Genomic DNA, 20,493 nt, shown 5'->3' with positions numbered 1-20,493 from the left:
TACTAAAAGAACGATACGTTTAGAATACTATGTGAAGAACAATATACTTTAAAATTTTTTCTCAACTTCAGACATGCTGTAGATCGAACATGACATGCTGCTCTTCATTTTAGCTCTTTTTAAGGACCACTGAAATATACTATCTTTCAATGTTTTCTTCAAATTCCCTTTTTTTAAAAAAATATTTGTTTATTTGGCTGCGCTGGGTCTTAGTTGCAACATGTGGGATCTAGTTCCCTAACCAGGGATTGAATCTGGGCCCCTTGCATTGGGTGCGAAACAAAAAAAAAAAAAAAAAAAAAAACCAAAAAATTTCTAATGTTGAAACATGTGTTTATATCTTTCTCAGTCTGAGGGAAAAGGCCATACCAATGCTGGAGATGCAATATATGAGGTGGTGAGTCTACAGCGAGAGTCTGAGAAGGAGGAACCAGTCACTCCTACTAGTGGAGGGGGCCCATTGTCACCCCAGGAGGATGAAGCAGAAGAGGGTAAGAAGTGAAATTTATTCAGTTCCCTCTCTTTACATAGCTGCTTTACTTATAATCCTGAACGCTGTGTGGTGTGTGTGTGTGTGCGCGTGCGTGCCTATGGGAGGGATAAAGCGAGGAGTGGTGATTCTCTGTAGTCTCTGCTACTCTTAGACTAGATTCTACTAGATACAGAAGAGAATTTGGTCTGTTTGGTTCCTTGGTTGAATACTCCCCAGTCCCACTTATACAACTATTTAAATTTGACAGCCTAACTTTGTTCTCTTGCTCCCTATTTTAAGTACTTTTGAAGTGTTTAATGAGAACTTTCAAATTCTCTCAAGTGTTTTTAGAATTTCAGTGATATTTCATGTCGTACTCCTCATTTGACATTATTCAGTTCTGACTTGTTTTTCGTTGTTGCCTTTTCACTTACCATTCACTTTTTGAAATACTAGCTGGTATCTTCTCTGTTTACTACTTGAATGCTGCTGAGAGATGCTAACCAACCTCACGAGAGTCACACTTCATTTGGCTCTGTGCTCAGTACTTTTTATAGAAATTAGAGCTAAATGACACGTCTTTACTTTTAACCTTTATATTATCTGCTTACAGGATAGGGTTTATTAAAAGAAAATTTCTTAATTTATGTTATCTTTGAAAAGGGCATTTTAGAATTCTCAGTCTTTCTCTCTATGAAACCATTCCTTTCTTTGATTGCCATAAAAATAAGTTATTTTTAGCTAATATTTGTTGAGTGCTTAGTATGCTAGACATTATTCTGAGTGTTTCATTTAAAAAATTTATGAAGGTATAAATTACATACAATAGAATGTACATGTTTTAAGTGTATGGTTCATCAAATTTTGACAAGTGGATATACATCTGTATAACAACCGCAAGAATCATGATGTAAAACATTTCCATTAACCACCCCTCCCTCCACCTTCCCCCCTGGCCAAATTTCCCTCATGCCCCTTTACAGTCCATCATTTCCCCTCACTTGTGGTCTTTGTCAATCACTGATCTGTGTTCCGTTACCATGTTTTGCCTTTTCTACAATTTCATATAAAATGAATCATATAGTACAGACTTTTGTATTGATATATAGCATCTTTCACATAGCGTAAAACTTTTGAGATTTATATATGTTGTATCAATAGGTGGTTCCTTTTTATTGTTAGTCGTAATCTGTTGTAAAGATATGCCACGATTTGTTTATCTGTCTATTCACCAGTTAATGGTGAATTTGTTTTTAGCTATTGGCTATTAGGAATAGAGCTGCTATGAACATTTGAGTATGAGTCTTTGGTGAATTTGTGCTTTCATTTCTCTTGGGTAAACACCTAGGAGTGGAATGGCTATGTCTTACAGTAAGTGTATGTTGATAACTTTGTAGGAAACAACTGAGCTGTTTTTCACAGTAGCTGTGCCATTTTCCTTACTGATGAATCAGTTGCTTTGTATCCTTATCAACATTCGGCATTGTCAGTTTAAAAAATTTTAGCCATTCTAGAGGGTGTATAATCATTTCTTGTGATATTAAGTTGAATTTCTCTAATGACTAATTCTGTCGTGCATCTTTTTCTATGGTATTTGCCACCTGTTTGTCTTCTTGGTCAAGACTCTATTCAAATCTGTTGACCATTTTAAAATTGGGTTATTTGTCTCCTTGTTGATTTTTTTTTTCTTGTTGATTTTTAAGATTTCTTTATATACGTTGGCAAAGGTCCTTTATCGGATATGTTTTGCAAATATTTTCTCCCTCTCTGTAGTTTGCCTTTTCATTTTCTGAACAATATCTCTCTTTTTTTAACATCTTTATTGGAGTATAATTGCTTTACAATGGTGTGTTAATTTCTGCTTTATAACAAAGTGAATCAGCTATACATATATATATATATCCCCATATCCCCTCCCTCTTGTGCCTCCCACCCACCCTCCTGATCCCACCCCTCTAGGTGGTCACAAAGCATGGAGCTGATCTCCCTGGGCTGTGCAGCTGCTTCCCACTAGCTATCTATTTTACATTTGGTAGTATATATAAGTCCATGCCACTCTCTCACTTCGTCCCAGCTTACCCTTCCCCCTCCCTGTGTCCTCAAGTCCATTCTCTATGTCTGCGTCTTTATTCCTGTCCTGCCCCTAGGTTCTTCATAACCACTTTTTTGGGGGGGGGTGGGTTCCATATATATGTGTTACCATATGATATTTGTTTTTCTCATTCTGACTTACTTCATGCTGTATGACAGACTCTAGGTCCATCCACCTCACTACCAGCAATCCCACTACTGGGCAAATACCCTGAGAAAACCATAACTCAAAAAGAGTCATGTACCGCAATGTTCAACTGCAGCTCTATTTACAATAGCCAGGACATGGAAGCAATCTAAGTGTCCATCGACAGATGAATGGATAAAGAAGATGTGGCACATATATACAATGGAATATTACTCAGCCATAAAAAGAAATGAACATTGTCTTTTGAGAAACAAAAGTTTAATTTTTGTGAAGTCTAATTTGTCATTTTCGGTTTTTTTTTTTGCTGTGCCGTGCAGCTTGAGGGATCTTGGTTCCCTGACCTGGGATCGAACATGGACCCCTGCAGTGGAAGCATGGAGTCCTAGCCACTGGACTGCCAGGGAATTCCCTGTCAGTTTTTTTCCTTAATGATTTCTCTGTGATCTATTTAAATTTTTACATGTGGTTGGAAGTAATTTTTTTTTTTTGACTTAAAAAACATTTATTATCTCATGGTTTCTGTGCGTCAGGAATTAGGCTTGTCTGGTCAATTCTGGCTAAGAGTTTCTTAGGAAGAGTCAGATATTATCTGGGGGATATAGTTATCTGAAGACTTCATTGGGTGGGGCTGAAAGCTTGGAGGAGCTTCCAAGGGGCTGATTCACATAGCTGCCAAAATGTTGCTGGCGGTTGGCAAGAAACTTCACTTCCTCTCCACATAGGCCTCCCCATGGTTCTCGTTGGGTGTCCTTATGATATAATGGTTAGCTTTCCCCAGATGGCAGTCCCCGAAACCAAGGTGGAAGTTGCAGTGCCTTTTATGTCCTAGCCTTGGAGTCACAGAACATTCACTTCCTTAGTATTCTAGTGATCACAGAGTTCAGCCCTTACTTCCATTGTGTGACTCCATTATATTTTATATGACTTCCGGGAACACTTTTGTCATCTCTATCCCAGCCAACATGAAGAGGAAAAGACAGAGATCGCATGAAGGAGAATTTTGGGCCAGACGTGGAAGCTGTGCACATTCTTTTCTGCTAAACAAGAACCACAGGGGTGGTTGGGGAATATAATTGAGCTGTGTGCTCAGGAAGAAGAATAAACAGGTGTGACAAGTATCTACCAGAAAGTTACTTGAACACAAGATTTCAGATAATGTCTTGCAAAAATGCCATTTCCTTTAGAAATGAAAAAATATATGGAGCTAGAATTGGGAAAGAAGAAAAATAATAGAATGACTCAGCCCTACTCAGTAAAAATATATTATACAATTTAGTACCACATAATTATGCCTTTTATTCTAATTTAGTAAATAAAAATTCCTCACTTCTATTCACTAACTTAAAAGAAGGATAACTAACTAAAATGGATTAAATATCTGCTTTGTGTATATAATGTATTTGATATTTAATAGACCTAGTTTCATATTTTACTCACATTAGTCCTGAGAAATTACTATTATCGTCTTTATATTACATGTGAGGAAATAGACTAAAAAATTTTTAAGTAAATTATTCGAGGTCATAGGGCTAAAAAAGTATAATCTACAGGTGAAAAACTGAAAGCATTTCCACTAAGATCAGGAACAAGACAAGGTTGTGTATAATCTACAGAATTCAAACCTATGGCAGCCTTACCCTAAAGCGCATGAATTTTCATGACACACAAAATCAAAGTACAGGCATACCTTGGAGGTATTGTGGGTTCTGTTCCAGACCACTGCAATAAAGCAAATATCATAATAAAGTGAGCCACATGAATTTTTTGGTTTCCCAGTGCATGTAAAAGTTATATTTACACTACACTGTACTCTATTAAGTGTGCGATAGCATTCTAGCTAAAAACAGTATACATACCTTAATTAAAAAATACTTTTTTGCTAAAAAATGCTAACCATCATCTGAGCCTTCAGCAAGTTGTAATCTTTTTTGCAATAGTAACATCAAATCATTGATCACAGATCACCATAACAAATGTAATAATAATGAAAAAGTTTGAAATATTGTGAGAATTACCAAAATGTGACACAGAGACTTGAAGTGAGCAAATGCTATTGGAAAAATGCTGCCCATAGAGTTGCTGGACCCAGGATTGCTACTAACCTTCAATTTGTAAAGTTCACAATGTGTGCCAGAGCAGTAAAGCAAAGGACAATAAAATGAGGCATGCCTGTATTCTTCTTTAAACCACTGAATTGTAACTCTGCTTCTAATTGCTTAAAAGGTAGTATTTTTAGTATTCCCTTTACAGACAAGATATTGTAGATCTTACATTTTCTAGATCTTTTTTTTTTTTTGCGGTATGCGGGCCTCTCACTGTTGTGGCCTCTCCCGTTGTGGAGCACAGGCTCCGGATGCGCAGGCTCAGCGGCCATGGCTTTAATCAGCAAAATATTTAGAAACATTCACTGCCAGGATCTTAAAATCATGTAGGAAGTATTGGATAGGCCATCATTTTCCAGTCTTGGCAGAGAGCTAAATTGGGCTCAAGCTTCATTTCTTTTTTTTTTTAATAGATCTTTATTGGAGTATAATTGCTTCACAATACCGTGTTAGTTTCTGTTGCACAACAAAGCAAATCAGCCATATGCATTGAGCCTCCCCCTCCCACCCTCCCTCTCCCACCCCTCCAGGTGGTCACAAAGCACAGAGCCCATCTCCCTGTGCTATGCTGTCAAGCTTCATTTCTGACATAGCCATTTTGACAAAGTTCTTTTGACACAGTTGTGTCAAAATGACTACCTCAAAATGTAAGGAATGAGGGGTAAAAGAGATTTGAGAATATTCCTGAGGTTAAAGCAGTGGGGCTTGTAACTTAATTGGATGTCATGGGCAGCAGAAGAGAAGGGAGGAGAAAGAATCATAAATTCAATCTAGGTTTGTAGCTGAGGTGCCTGGATGGTGTGGATGCCAACAAATGAGATAGAGAACACCTGGGAAGAGTCGGTTTGGGGGTGGGGGTAAGATTTATTCAGTTTCAGACACTGATGAATTTGAACTCACTGTGGAACATTAAAGTGGAACTACTTTTCAGTTATTAGAAATAGTCTTAAATTGTGAGAGAAGTTTTACAACTGGAGATAAAGGTTTGAGAGTCATCAGTGTGAAGCAATGATAATGGCTGAAATTTCCTTGGGAGAAATGTGGGAGGGGGGGTTTAGAAGTAGAGTTTAAGAGATCCTTTAAGTGCAGCTAAAGGACTTATCTGCAGAAAAATGATCAGAACAATATGAGGAGAGCTAAGACAATGTGGTAATAGACTAAGGAGTGGAGATTCAGAAGGAAAGAGTGATGTGCAGTATTGACAAATGGAACAAGAGTTTCAGTATGATAAGTACCAAAAATTGTTAATTGGATTTGGTAAATTTGAGAGATTACTGAACCCCTCTGAGGGTAATTTTAGTAAAGTTGGGAAGGAAGCCTTATTGTAGTGGATTGAGGATTGACTAGAGGTGAGGAAGGGGAGAAGTTTGAATAGTGTTCAAACTATTCTTTCAAGAAGGTTGATGGAGAAGACGAGAAAAGAGATTGGAGTAAAAACATTGGGTTGCATCTGGCCAACAAAGGGCATATTTAGGGTGTAAGAGATTTGAGCTCATCTGTAGTAGGAAAGGGAGAGCTAAAAATAGTTACCCACCCAACACTTAACCTAACACTTAACAAAATGCATGCAGTTCCCTGACGTGCTTCTGTGTCTTTGCAAATGCTATTTACTCTGCTTAGAGGCTTTTCTACTTAAGGTCACCTGAGTAAGCTCTTCAACAAAGGCATGTTAACAGTCAAAAGAAAATAGTGATTTTAGCATACTGGCAATTTCCGTAATTAGAAATGTTTAAAAATATTTTCTATGACATTTTTTAGTAGGTTGCTCAGGCAAATTACATTTAAAATGTGTTTAGTGCAGAATGGCTTGGGTGAGGAGCTTGGCAAATCTGCTCATCAAAAAGCAATCATAAATGTCAATAAAATTGTCAGAAAACAGCCAGTTAAGGTCTTGAGAAAGTGATCAAATTATATAAAAAATTGAGAAGCATTTATTTAAGAAAAACCACTGAACCTTGGGTAGAACAGTCTGTGGTGTTTTAGTGCTTGAGGCTGCTCCCATTCTTCTCATTCCCACCACTGGCTTATTATCGTGGTGGTTTTGCTAGGGTGGGGCAAGCTGTGAAAACTAGTAGCTTTGTTTTCACCCGTGGAAGGGACTCGATTTGGAGCAAATGTAGAAAAACCCCATATTTCTAGAACGTTGTTGGAAACAATACTGATTTTTTTATGGCAAAAGAATGGGAAGACCAATGTTTTAAGTAGCATGAGGTTGTAATTCTGGTTGGGGAAAGCCACAGATTGACCAGAATTTTAATAAGGAGGTTTAAGGAATGAATGGGCCTCATTAGATTCTACATATCACTGGTGGTCTGGGAGGCTGTGTACACATGCAAGGCTGTACACACACTCAGAACAGAGGGGTTCCTAGCTAGTCACAGATCCATGCTGGACGTGAGGCCTTGCATGTGTACGATGGTTTTGCTTCTGTCTTTTCTATTCTACGGAGAGGATGTGTTCCAGGTGGAGTATATGGGTGAAGGCTGATTCTCCCACAACCAAGCCTTTAGTCTTCCCCTGTCAGCAAGTGACAACTCCTAGGCTCCAAATCTTAGAATCCAGAATCTGACCTCTCTCTGGCCCTGTCATTTCTTGTACTGGATTATTGCAGTACCTCCTAACGGGTCTGCTGCCTTCCACCCTTGTCCACAACCCCTTAGTCTGTATTCCATATCACCATAGTCATCCTTTTGAAATCTGTCAGATCACATTTCTTCTAAAAATCCTCAGTTGGCTTTTCATTTCACTTGCCAAAGTTCTTTACCATAGTTTACAAGGCTGTCTGTGATTTTGCTCTCTGCTTTTAACCTTTCTGACCTCATTTCCTGTCACTTTCTGCCCCACAAATTCCACCCTTATCCTTTGCTATTCTTCAAACACACCAGGTGTACTCTGCCTTCGAGCTGCTGCACTTGCTGTACCCTCTGGCTGGAACTCCTTGTTTCTTAGATTGCCACATGGGCCTCTCCTTCTTCTCTTTCTAATCTTTCCTCAAATGCCGACTTCTCAATGAGATTCAGTAAACAATATGAAAAATAATAAATGAAGGAATAAATAATAAATATATTTATTATAATAAAATTATAATAAATGAATACTATTTTTCCTTTTATATTGCTTCAAAATGATTTCATACTGAGAAAGACTAGAAAAAAGAGGTAACATTTATGGAATTGCAATTGAAAATATGAAAAACATACATAAAAATTTCAATTTCTCCTTCTTTTTTCTTTTTTCTCTTTGTGGTACGCGGGCCTGTCACTGCTGTGGCCTCTCCCTCTGCGGAGCACAGGCTCCAGACGCACAGGGCCAGCGGCCACAGCCCACGGGCCCAGCCGCTCTGCGGCATGCGGGATCCTCCCGGACCGGGGCACGAACCCGCGTCCCCTGCAACGGCAGGCGGACCCTCAACCACTGCGCCGCCAGGGAAGCCCAATTTCTCATTCTTATATATGGTCTGAATAAGAACAAGTCATCAGATTTCTGTTTTTCCCTAAAAATTTTTCACTTCTGTTCTTAACAGTTTTTCACTGTTTGAAATGTCACCTTGCCTTTTGAAAATCTATTAGCCATCACCTGTATTAGAAAAGCTACAAATATCACAGAGTAGGAAGTAATAGTTTCTTTTCTTTTATAGATCAGAGACTTCATACATTTTCAATACACTTTATTATTAGTTCTGTAATTGACATTCTGTCAACGCAAATATCAAAAGTTAGAACTGGAGGTGGCATAGAAATGTGTTCCTGCTGGGGGGAATTGGAGTATTCTTTTATTTAATTATTTTCAGCAATTTGCCTGTCAAAGCAAAAGTGGAAGTTCAAGTCACTCTAAATTGTCTTACCTTAGCCTGTAATTTAACTAAAAAGGGATGCAGATTTAAAAGGACTAAAGTTGCTCTTAATTTCCTGGGAAAGATCTAAAATAAAATGAATTAAGGTACCTTTGCATATTTTTCAAACGCTGTTCAAAAAGTGAAGTGTGTTAAAGGGTATTAATTTGAATGCAAGGAATCTTAGCAGAAAGTTAAGTCCATCAATGCAACATTATAGGGATTACTATTATTTTTAAAAAATTATTTTATTTTTGACTGCGTTGGGTATTTGTTAGTGTGTGCAGGCTTTCTTTAGTTGCGGCGAGCGGGGGCTTCTCATTGTGGTGGCTTCTCTTGTTGAGGAACACAGGCTATAGGCATGCGGGCTCAGTAGTTGTGGCTCGTGGGCTCTAGAGCACAGGCTCAGTAGTTGTGGCCCACGGTCTTAGCTGCTCCACAGCATGTGGGATCCTCCCCGGACCAGGGCTCGCACCTGTGTCCCCTGCCTTGGCAGGCAGATTCTTAACCACTGCTCTACCAAGGAAGCCCTATAGGGATTGTCTTTAAATTACTTTGTCACGACTGCGCTACCAAGGAAGCCCTATAGGGATTGTCTTTAAACTACTTTGTCACGTTTATATACTTCCACAAGTTCTGAATTGCTCCTGCTTTTGAAACTTGAGGTGCACTTGGTATTACTTCCTTTGGATTTCAAACTGGCTTTCTGTTTGTTGACGTCAGAATTATATTTAGTTACTCGTAAAATGGATAGTAAGTTACAAGAAGGCAGTGGTTGGCAAATATAGTGTGATTTCCTTTAAGACACATGCCCAAGTAATTGTAAAAGACCAGATTCACAGTAATATTAGGCAAGTTTCACACTTGGTTGTACTTTTTATGTTTTGTGTAATCTGCATTTTTTGTTTTTGTGTTTGGATTGGTTAAATGCTATCTAGAAAAAAAATTTTCCCCTTGATCTGAGTGATGATTAGCTGTCTAATACTACTTCTAACTCATTTTGAGTAGAGAGCAAAATAGTCTCACACTCAACTAGAGGCTTATTTTCTTTTAATTTCTTAATTCATAGTCTGATTAGAGAAAAGATAATCACAAACAGCTTTTACTATAGAAATCAGTTTGCAAATGAAATTTCTTTATATTCAAATGAAAAGAAGATAGAGAGTATAGAAAAGAAATGAGTTTTTTAAGAAATATAATGATCATATTGCACTTACATGAGTGATAAGTGCTCATTAATGAAGTGCTTCTTAAACTTTAAATGTGCACATGTATTACCTGGAGATCTTGTTAAAACGAACTCTTATTAAAAAAAAAAAAATCTTCTACCAGATGCCATTGCTCTTGGTCACACCAGACTTTGAGTAACAAGGATTTAAATTGCTTACCGACTTCAATTTATTTAATCCTCTTATCAACCCTATAATGTCAATACTATTATTATATCATTTTACAGATGAGGAAATATGTTCCAATAAAATAATATTGGTAGACTACATACTGTTTCTTTTCCAATCAGATACTTTCTGTATTTATAACATTGGTGTGTGTGTGCACACACATGCACGTGTATGAGAGAGAGTCAGTGAGAGGGAAGAAAGGACTTTAGAATATTGTTGTTTCATTCTTGCATTTTTACATTATCTGTTTCAACAAATTAAAATGATTAAAAAATACATTTGATAAGGGAAGGTGTTTGAGAGAAAGTAGAGGGAGAAGAGTGTATTAATTAGCTTTATATTGCTCCATAACAAGTTACAAAAAAATTTAGCACCTTAAAGTAACACACATTTATTATCTCACAGTTTCCATGGATCGAGAGTCTGGGCATGGCTTAGCTGGGTCCTCTGTTCGTGGTCTCACGAAGCTGCAATCAAAGTTTTGGTTGGGGCTTCAGTCTCATCTAAGACTTGGGGTTCCCTTCAGAGCTCACAGAATTCATTTCTTTGCAGTTGTAGCACTCATGGGGGCTTGCTTCAAGGCCAGTAGGAGAATCTCTCTAAGGGAAGGCCCAAGGCCTCTTTTAAGGGTTTACCTGATTAGGTCAGGCTCATCTGGGATAGACTCCCTTTGATTAACTTAAAGCCAGAGTGGTTAGGTACTTTATATCTGCAGCATCCCTTCACCTTTGGCATGTAACACAATGTGATCACAGCCATGACATCCATCATATTCATATGTCCCACCCACACTCAAGTGTAGGGACTTTATAGGGTGTTTATACCAGGAGGCAGGAATCGTAGGGGTCATTTTAGAACTGCCTGTAACAAAGAGCTAGGTACCAGAAATGAAGGAAACTATCCTTTTTCAAGCATCTGTTATGTAATAGCCACTTTTGCATACATGTTACCTCACTTGTTACCGTAACCATGCAAGATAATTACTATTACTCCCCTTATTTTACAAGTTTATATCTCATCTCTCCTATTAGACCAGGCCCTACCAAGGATATAAATATATGCAGTATTAGCTAAACAAAAAGTGACCTAGATACTGGACACTGAAACTTATACAGTACTGTATGTCATTTATATCTCAATACAACTGGAAAAAAAATTAAATTCTAAAAAAAAAAAAAAAACCCAAAAAATGACCTAGACAACTTCAAAACAGTACATGATGAATTTCCAAATGAATTATAAGAGCATTGATTGCTGTAGGTTTTGAGTGTCTTTTATTGAGCTATTTCCATTACTTGTGAAGTCCTTCCCATCTCTGCCTTTTGAAGCCAAGGTTCAGCTATCAGGTTAAACGATATTTTTCTCATGATACCTCTACTTATCCCCAGTCAGAAGTAATCTCTTGTTCCCTGACTACAGAATTCCACTATAATTCTACTTACACGTTTTTAGTGTCATTTATGATATTCCATATTAAATTATAGTTACATGTGTCTTCTCTCTCCTGGCGACTGTAAATTCCTCTGAGAAGCTCAATTCTTACTCATTTTTGTGGGTCTGTCAGAGAGTTCCATGCAGTGCATCTCTGGTAAATGCTAGTTTCAATTCATTATCAAATGACCAAGTCTGGGAAAGTTTGAAAGAGTTAGTGGGATTTGCAAGAGTAGAAAGTAAGAAGCATAGCATTTTGACATATGTAAAAGCAAAAAGTACAGACATGAACAGAATCTTCGGTATGCCTAGGAGACAGTGAATGTGAGGTTGAAGAGGCAGGTTGAGAGCAGGCCTTGGAGAAACTCCCTAGAAACACTGAACAGCACAGACTTTGTGTAAAGCATTGGAGAATCTTAGAGGGATTTTGAGCTCGGGCATGGCATGAGCAAAGGTTTGCATTAGGAAGATTAAGCTGGCAGTATATTATGTAAAATGCAGTTTAGAATAGTGAAGAATCCATGATATATACATCTAATTTGAGGAGATAAAGCTTGAACTAGGGTGCTGGTCCTGGAAATAAAAAATGACCGATTTTAGAGAAATAATTGACGGGAAAAGGTGACTGAGTCGTACCTGTCTTTAATTGCCATATTTAAAGGCTTAGTGCTAGGTTAGTTCACCCTGGAAGAGAGCATATTTGTATATTAATTAATTTCATTCATTTAAGAAATATTTGTGTACCTACATATTTTAGCATTATGCTTGGTACTGAGAGTGACAAAAATTCCTTTAAGGTTACTTACATTTTAGGTGGGAATAAACATTTTAAATCATTGCAGGAATTAAGTAATACTATGCCACATCACAGTGTGTATTGCATTTGACCTAAGTATAATCAAGTGCCAAATATGTGGCTTAGATCCTAAGTGCTGTGAGATTAGGAGTATTGTTTGGGCTTTTGACCTTTTCCCCTGCAAATAACCAGTGGTGTTTCAGAAAACACTGAGATCTAACCAATGGATGATTGAGTATGATTGGGTCCCATATCAGCTGAACTCAAGCATTTAATTTCCTCCCCTGTGATTTGTATTTCATTTAGAAATCTAAAATACAAAATTGTAGTGTTTAATTCATGAGTACAGTCTGTTAAGGTCTAATCTTATTCCACCTCGATCATGTAGTAATCTTTATATTTTAAAATACAGTACCTCCAAGGATGAATATCTGTAGCATTCAGTGGAAAGTAAACTACATTCTCATGTTTCTAGGTTGCATGTCTTTTACCCCCCGCCCGCCCTCCCTAAAAACGACAAAAGTTCTCATGCAGTTTTAAAGAGTAATTGACCTTTCAGTTGACAAAGAATATATTTTAATTCATTTCCCACAGTATTTTTTTTTGCCTGGAAAGTTTATTATACTGTCTTTAACTTGTGGAAAATTCACTGGGATCTAGAGTTTTATTTTTTTAAGTGATAAGATTCTTGAATTTGGCAGATCGAACTCTGATTCTAACATGTTCAATGTGTATGGGAATGATTTATATTTAAATTGTAAAATAGATAGTCTAGGCTTTTATATTACTATAGGTATACCCTTACTTTTAAAGAAATTAATTCCTTTGGAAAATGTAGTGTTGGACATTTAAAAATTCTTTCATCTTTAATATTTTGAAGCAAATAAGAATGAATAGCTACTTTGAAAGGGAAGGGTCCTAGGGTTGGCAGACTATAGCCTGCTGGCAAATCTGGCCCACAACTTGTTCTTTCTTGTATGGCTTCTGTGCCAAGAATGTTTTTTATATTTTTATACAGTCTTCCCCAGCCCTCCTCCCCCACAAAAAAAGAAATAAGAAAGATAAGAACATGTGAGAGTTGAAAATATTTACTATTTGGCCCTTTACAGAAAAGTTGGCCAACCCTGACAGTCACAGCATATTTATGAATAGCTTTAAGTATGCTTTATGTAATTTTTGAAACTATGGAATGTTCTGTTATAACTGTACTGTCCTTTGTGTACAAAACATGGGGCCACATTATAGTTGATGTTACTTTTTGCTAGTTACATTTTATTACATAATACATGCCCTTTTTATTAGTGCTTGAAAATAAACTGTTCTTATAAAACTTTTACTATGTATAGTGTGTTACAGTAAAGTTTTAGTGTATTTCTAGTGGAAAGTATCTAAAAAATAATTTTTCTTTTTCATTTTGAAATGACCTTAAGTAGAGCAACTCAGATTTCATGAATTGATTTTGTTCTTAATGGAAAATATATTTGAAAGGAAATATGAGAAGTAGCAAGAAGAAAAAGAAAAGCATGCTAGAGTTAGTGTTTTATCACATAGGTGTGATGGCAAGCACCCATCCTCTCATTTAGTTACTTAAGTGTGCCTGAACAATTTGTTAATATTCAAGGTACAATTGTGCTGTTGGTTGTTTTGGCAAGTCCAAAATGTTTATTTAATTCAAACTGTCATAAATGGATAATCTAATGAAAAAGTACACCTTAAGATCGTAAAAATCTTTTTTCGTATTGATCCAGGGAGGATTGCTCTTCAAGGTTAGTACAGTGCAGAATCTTTGGTAAGAAAATCAGACTTTAAGACATTTTATCTAAAAGATTTAAAAATATAAATATATTGCATGAAACTTAAATTGTAACCTTATAGTAAGTATAAGATTGTGAATATAGCAAATATGAGTTGTGGGTTTTTATATTGTACGTCTTTTTAATTTATTGTTTCTTTTTGTATTGTATGCTTTTAGAAAAGAGTTAATTAAATAAATGTTTATTTTAAAATGCTCCTATTTGGTTTTTAAACTTTTATAGGTTTGATTTTCCTTTGGTGTTCCTTTTTTTTTCTTTTGGTGTTTTTGTTTTCAGGCTGGTGTCAAATTTGGTTTATTTAGTACTTTGTAGATATACTATTTACATTATCTGGAACATTATTAATGTAAAGATATGCTTTTGAGCATTAATTGATCATGTTCACTTTTCTTTATTTCTTCCTAATTTGTTTAAAATATTTAGTTCACAAGTTAGAAAATTAGTTTTGAATTAACCAGTACTCCTGTAGAAACTTATCCCTAGTTCTTTCTAATTAGTGCTATTTTCATGTCATTCCAATATGCATGCAGCTGTCCTTCATCATTTTTCTAACTTCAGTGTGATAATTCTTCATGTTTCCCAATCCCCCAAATTCTCCTGAATGCCAACTAATGTGATACTTCATTGCTTGATTTCATGTCTTAAACTTCTTGATAGGTGGAGGTTAAAATTAATTTATAATTTACTTAGGGACATTGTCACAATATTGCCTTTGTAATTTCCCTATCAACACTTTCTATAAATATTATAGATTAGGATGAGATTGGAGAGGAAAGAATATTAGAAGATAAGAGGGAGATTGAATTCTATAAAATTTGGTTGTGCAAATTGTTGGATGTAGCACCGAGGCTAGTGCTACGTCAAGTACGGATGAAAACTTGACCACTTACTCATGTTTCTTACATATTATTCAGAATTCACATTACATACAAAGGTGTTTTTATTTGAAATCCCAGAAATTTAACTGATATGGGATTCCCCTCCTTCTTGAAAACCCCTTTTTCCTACTTAATTTAAGGGAATTGAGGGAAATCTTTGATATCTAAAGTTTTAGGTTAATACAAAATTTCTTTCTTGTCGTTTCTTTTTAAAGGAAAGTAATCATCTCATAACCTGAGGATTTTTGTTTTAACGAAATGTGTTCAAAGTACAGAAATCTCACACATTTATGTGCACATCAGTCATATTCTAAATAAAGTTATATACTGGTACTTTTTTGAAAATTGGAAGGCTTAATTTAATCCTATAAATGTCATTGTTGATAGTAGGGCTGACTTTTAAATGAACCTTGTACTTGAAGGGTCAGTGCAACTGGCTAAATTCCACACAGTTTTTATAGAAATTTGACTTGATTTTATTCATCTGTCCATTAATGTTTTTGGTGTAATTATATTTTCCTGAGTGGTTCAGTAAAAGCCAACCAAAAAGTGGTTCATGTGTTTGAAAAGGTTGTTTAGATCCAGCATGCTAAGAGAGAGATGAATATTTATTCACAATGGCTTCAACTTAATATAACAATAACATTTTAAATGGTAGCCTAATACAGAGAGGAGATTGGTTAGAAACAGGCTAGAGTTCTTAAAATAATTATTGCTGTTGACAAATGATGAACCAAATGTAAAAAACCCCAAGTGGATTTTCTCTGAGGTATACTTATAATAGTATGTTCTATTTTTCCCTTGCAAATATTATTGATATGTTTGATTTCAATTTAACCAAGCATATGAATCAACTAAAATGGGTTTTGACTGAGAAAATCATTTACTTAATCAAATCTTTAAGACATTTAAATATATTAACAGTACTACTGAAAAATCAACTGTGTAAAGCCAGTCACTGATTTATGATGTGGGAAGAATAATCATCTTTGTATTACTTCAAAAACAAACACACAAAAATACATGGAGTTTTCTTTCTCTTTTTCACTGCTTAAATTTTTAAAATAAATATAAAATGGACTCCTATTGTCCACCAATGCTAATTCTCAAGAGAAATCATTTAACAGTTTATGTATTGGTTTCCAAAAGGAACATTGTGTATATCGTGTATATCATGTTTGGCAACATGATTTTCTCATTAAACAATCTGTTATGAACACTACATTAAACTATTTCTCAGTTTTTCAAATTGCATAGTATTGTGTGGCATGGTTATAGCATAACTTACTTTCCATTTCTCTTTTGAAGGTTCTAACAGCAATTTCCATTCTTCCTTTTTGCTATTACAGATGTAAAGAATAGTCTTCTTTGTATATATACTCTGAAGCGCAATCTGGTTTTTGATAGGTACTACTAAATTGCTCTCTAGAAAGACTGCAAATGTATGTGCCTTCCAGTAGTTCATCTGAGCACCCTTTACCTCCTGCCTTCAACAACAGGAGATATTATCAGTCTTTAAATAGTTACCATTCTGATTGGTGATAAGTAACATTTCATTTTGTTTATATTTCCTTGATTATAAATGAGATTGAACATGTTTTATATGCTTATTAGCCTAATAGGTTTTAATTTATAAGTGCCTATTTTGTTGTTAAACCTCATATAAACTGCTCTTCCTGTCAGAGATTTAGTATTTCACAGTACCTATAGTCAAATTCGAAAAATTTCATTTGGTTGATATATCTGCCTGAATATTAGTCTAAAGGGAAGTCAGGAAGAGAGTGAGCATTTTTATTGAGGTAATATGAGGGAAGAGTCATGAAAAACCATTGCTTCTCTCTACTCGCACCCACTCCTTTTAGATTTTTTTATCTGTTAAGAGGTATATATTGTTTTGGGATCCCATCAAACCATGGAATTTCAGATCAAAAGTACTAGGAACCCAGAAATAATCCATTGTATTTGAGGGGAAGGGATTTTTGCTTTCCCCTTGGATTCTCTCTCTCCCTCCCAGATGTTTATTGAGTGCCTACTCTGTCAGCACTGTGGTTACTTAAGCTTGCTTCATCTTTGACCAGCACCTGCTTTACTTGGTGTGGTGGTAGTAAACCATAACAAAATGTATTTGTGTTAGATTAAGACATCTTAATCATGCTTCAACTGACTGAAGAAATTTAAATGTTCTGGAGAATGATCTCTAGTGAAATCTGGAGACCCTACAGTTTGCCAGCAGTGTTAAGGTATATAGGGTGCCTGAGAGCCTATAGTACTTGAAACTTATTTTTGTGATAGTCCCCAGAGACTGCTTCTATGACATGATAATAACAATAATAGAAGCTAACTTTATTGAACATATCCATATGCCTGGGACTATTATCAGCATTTTATTGCTGTTCTCCATATTGTGAAGTGAGCCCTCTCTAGCCTCTGGACTTTTATTCCCATAAGTAATAGCAGATGGTAGTTATGCAATTTCATATACCATACTACCATAACTACCCATTTCAGAGACCTTGTGTCTAGCGTTTGCATGACCACCTTACCCCCTTTTGCTGCTAACTTAGTGATTAAGATGCAGACTGTAAGATTGTAGTGACTACCTTGGTGTGATCATTCACACACCCTGGTGGTGGTGATGGTGATACAGCTGCATATTTTCAGTGAACCTTTGAATTAGAAGAGATCTTAGACTCATCTACTGCTTGCCCTCTCCTGAGGTAGAATGTCCTTAATACTTGGTAGGTAGCCTGGTCCCTGGAAACAGGTTGAGTAACTGATTCAACATTATTAATCATTAATAATAATGAAAAATATGTACGGAAAACTATGTGAAGTATCTGTTTAATTCTCACATCAGTCCTGTGAGGTAGTATTTTATCCATTTTTTTTAGTATAGAAAAAAATGCTTAGGAAGGTTAGGCAGCTTGCCCAAGGTCACACGGTTTATGAGTGGTTTTCATGCTAAAACCTTTTCTTTGTTTTACAGACTAGCACCTTACTTGAATCTCCCTTTTCCTCCTCAGACACTGCCCCCATTTCAGGTGGGAGCTGAGTATGTCAGACTGCCATTCTTTATCAGCCTCGTGCTGGGGTTTGGGTTGAAGCCAGAAATTGCTGAGAGCAACTGTGACTCCCAAGGGCAGGGCTTGGGGAGGTAGGTGTCTGAGGAAAATCCCTGAGGAGGAGGGTGCTAGTTGTTGGGTTCTCTTTATACAGTCTGTTTCAATCAGGACAATTTTGATAACCTCAAATCATTAAAATATTTAAATGTTGGAGCCTGGCAACAATTTAGGCATTATATATTTGCACAGAATATACTCAATAAATGTTATTTGAATTTAATTATACTGAACTATCTCATTTAAAGTTCTGGAAACTGAGACTCTGAGATTAAGTGACAGTGTCAGGACCAGAATCTAGTGTCCCGATTACTTTATAATTGCATTTTGTAAACAGTTAACTCCTTTAGCTGAAGCAAGACTGAAAGTTTATTAACTACTTGCAGAAATATTATGGAACTAATTCATATGCCATTCTCTTTAGCATTCTCTCTTTCGGAACTAATTCATGTGCCGTTCTCTCTTTTCCTCAAAGGAAAGGGCGTAATTTTTCAGTTGGAGAAATTATGGCTCTTGTTACACCAGGGGGATATGGTGTTCTAATGATTTGAATATGGCTCTGGGAGTTGAGTGACTCAGATCTCTTATAACTACAGGAGGAAAGCTGAGCTTTCTCAAAACTTAGTGCTAAAAATATCACACTGACTTTAGTATTTGGGCTGGAGTAAATATTTGTAAAGTGTATGTCAGCAGAAGGCTACATAATACAGTACTGTTAGTGTTTCTATTATACTGTAAGTAGAGACAGACAAATTATTCAATAAAAATTCTAAGTGGTACCCATTTGAGAACTTAAAATTTTTTTTGAGTGGTATTTAAAAAATAAAACAGAAGTTTGGCTTTAGATAATTAGAGCTTTAATTTGTCTTTTTTCCTTGTACAACACCCACAAACAAATCTTACATCAGAGAAATAAGGGTATTAGATTTTTTATGTCTCTTCAGAGTTGCCCAGCTATAACCTGCTTAATAGCCTTTTCACTCGTCTTTCTCCCCATACCTTTATGGCTCTCTAGTGTTAGTTTTCTTTTCCTGGCTTCCATCATTCTCAAGCTTTGCTCTTTTGTACTTACCTTTCCTTTTCAGATTCTGTTCTTTCATCCTTCCTACATTCAATTATATTTAGAGCCTGCTCTATGCAAGGCATATACTAAATGCTGCATTAAATGCTTAAGATCAGTTCCTATCTTCAAGGAGCTTACAGTCTAAAGATGGAAAGAGACATGTGTAAAATAAATGCAAGATATTAGAGGTACAGACACTCAGAGAAAGATGAGTTGAATTCCAATAGTTAGAATTTGGGTACCTCTTGAAGGCTTTGTACTTAATGATCATTTCCAAAGTAAGATTTCTGTTGAATATTTATAACGTCATGTTAATCCAGTTAAGGGATTAAAACTCCATAATTTAAGAAATCTTGAGTTTCAAAATGGATTAAAAACCTAAATGTAAGGCCAGACACTATAAAATTCTTAGAGGAAAAGATAAGCAGAACACTCTATGACATAAATCACAACAAGATCCTTTTTGACCCATCTCCTAGAGTAATGAGAATAAAAACAAAAATAAACAAATGGGACCTAATGCAACTTAAAAGCTTTTGCACAGCAAAGGAAACCATAAACAAGACCAAAAGACAATCCAAAGAGTGGGAGAAAATATTTGCAAATGAAGCAACTGACAAAGGATTAATCTCCAAAATATACAAGCAGCTCAATATCAAAAAAACCAAACAGCCCAATCCAAAAATGGGCAGAAGACCTAAATAGACATTTCTCCAAAGAAGATATACAGATTGCCAACAAACACATGAAAGGATGCTCAACATCACTAATCATTAGAGAAATGCAAATCAAAACTACAATGAGGTATCACCTCACACTGGTCAGAATGGTCATCATCAAAAGGTCTACAAACAATAAATGCTGGAGAGGGTGTAGAGAAAAGGGAACCCTCTTGCACTGTTGGTGGGAATGTAAATTGATACAGCCACTATGGAGAACAGTATGGAGGTTCCTTAAAAAACTAAAAATAGAAATACCATATGACCCAGCAATCCCACTACTGGGCATATACCCTTAGAAAACCATAATTCAAAAAGAGCATGTACCACAATGTTCATTGCAGCACTATTTACAATAGCCGGAACATGGAGGCAACCTAAGTGTCCATCGACAGAAGAATGGATAAAGAAGATGTGATGCATATATACAATGGAATATTACTCAGACATAAAAAGAAGTGAAATTGTGTTATTTGTAGTGAGGTGGTTGGACCTAGAGTCTGTCATACAGAGTGAAGTAAGTCAGAAAGAGGAAACAAATACCATATGCTAACACATATATATGGAATCTGAAAAAAAAAAAAGGTTCTGAAGAACCTAGGGGCAGGACAGGAATAAAGACGCAGAT

At 36.1% G+C, this 20,493-nt stretch overlaps 1 protein-coding gene across 4 annotated transcripts in view; it reads left to right on the top strand.

The window, feature by feature from the left end:
- RABGAP1L (RAB GTPase activating protein 1 like) overlaps positions 1-20,493 on the top strand; it is a 668,427-nt gene that overhangs the window by 128,273 nt on the left and 519,661 nt on the right. For all 4 annotated transcript variants that reach the window (XR_003005040.1, XR_003005039.1, XM_024758766.1 and 1 more), the window contains exon 11: positions 350-491. Coding sequence is in view for 2 of the 4 variants with exons in the window: in XM_024758766.1 (XP_024614534.1) it covers positions 350-491 (142 nt within the window). In the remaining 2 variants the exon portion in view is untranslated. The remainder of the gene's footprint in view (positions 1-349; positions 492-20,493) is intronic.

This window comes from Neophocaena asiaeorientalis, unplaced genomic scaffold, assembly GCF_003031525.2.
Source record: "Neophocaena asiaeorientalis asiaeorientalis breed wild unplaced genomic scaffold, Neophocaena_asiaeorientalis_V1.1 scaffold182, whole genome shotgun sequence".
NCBI lineage: Eukaryota > Metazoa > Chordata > Mammalia > Artiodactyla > Phocoenidae > Neophocaena > Neophocaena asiaeorientalis.
The sequence above is the reverse complement of the archived record's forward strand: the minus strand, read 5'-3'. Positions and strand labels throughout refer to the sequence as shown.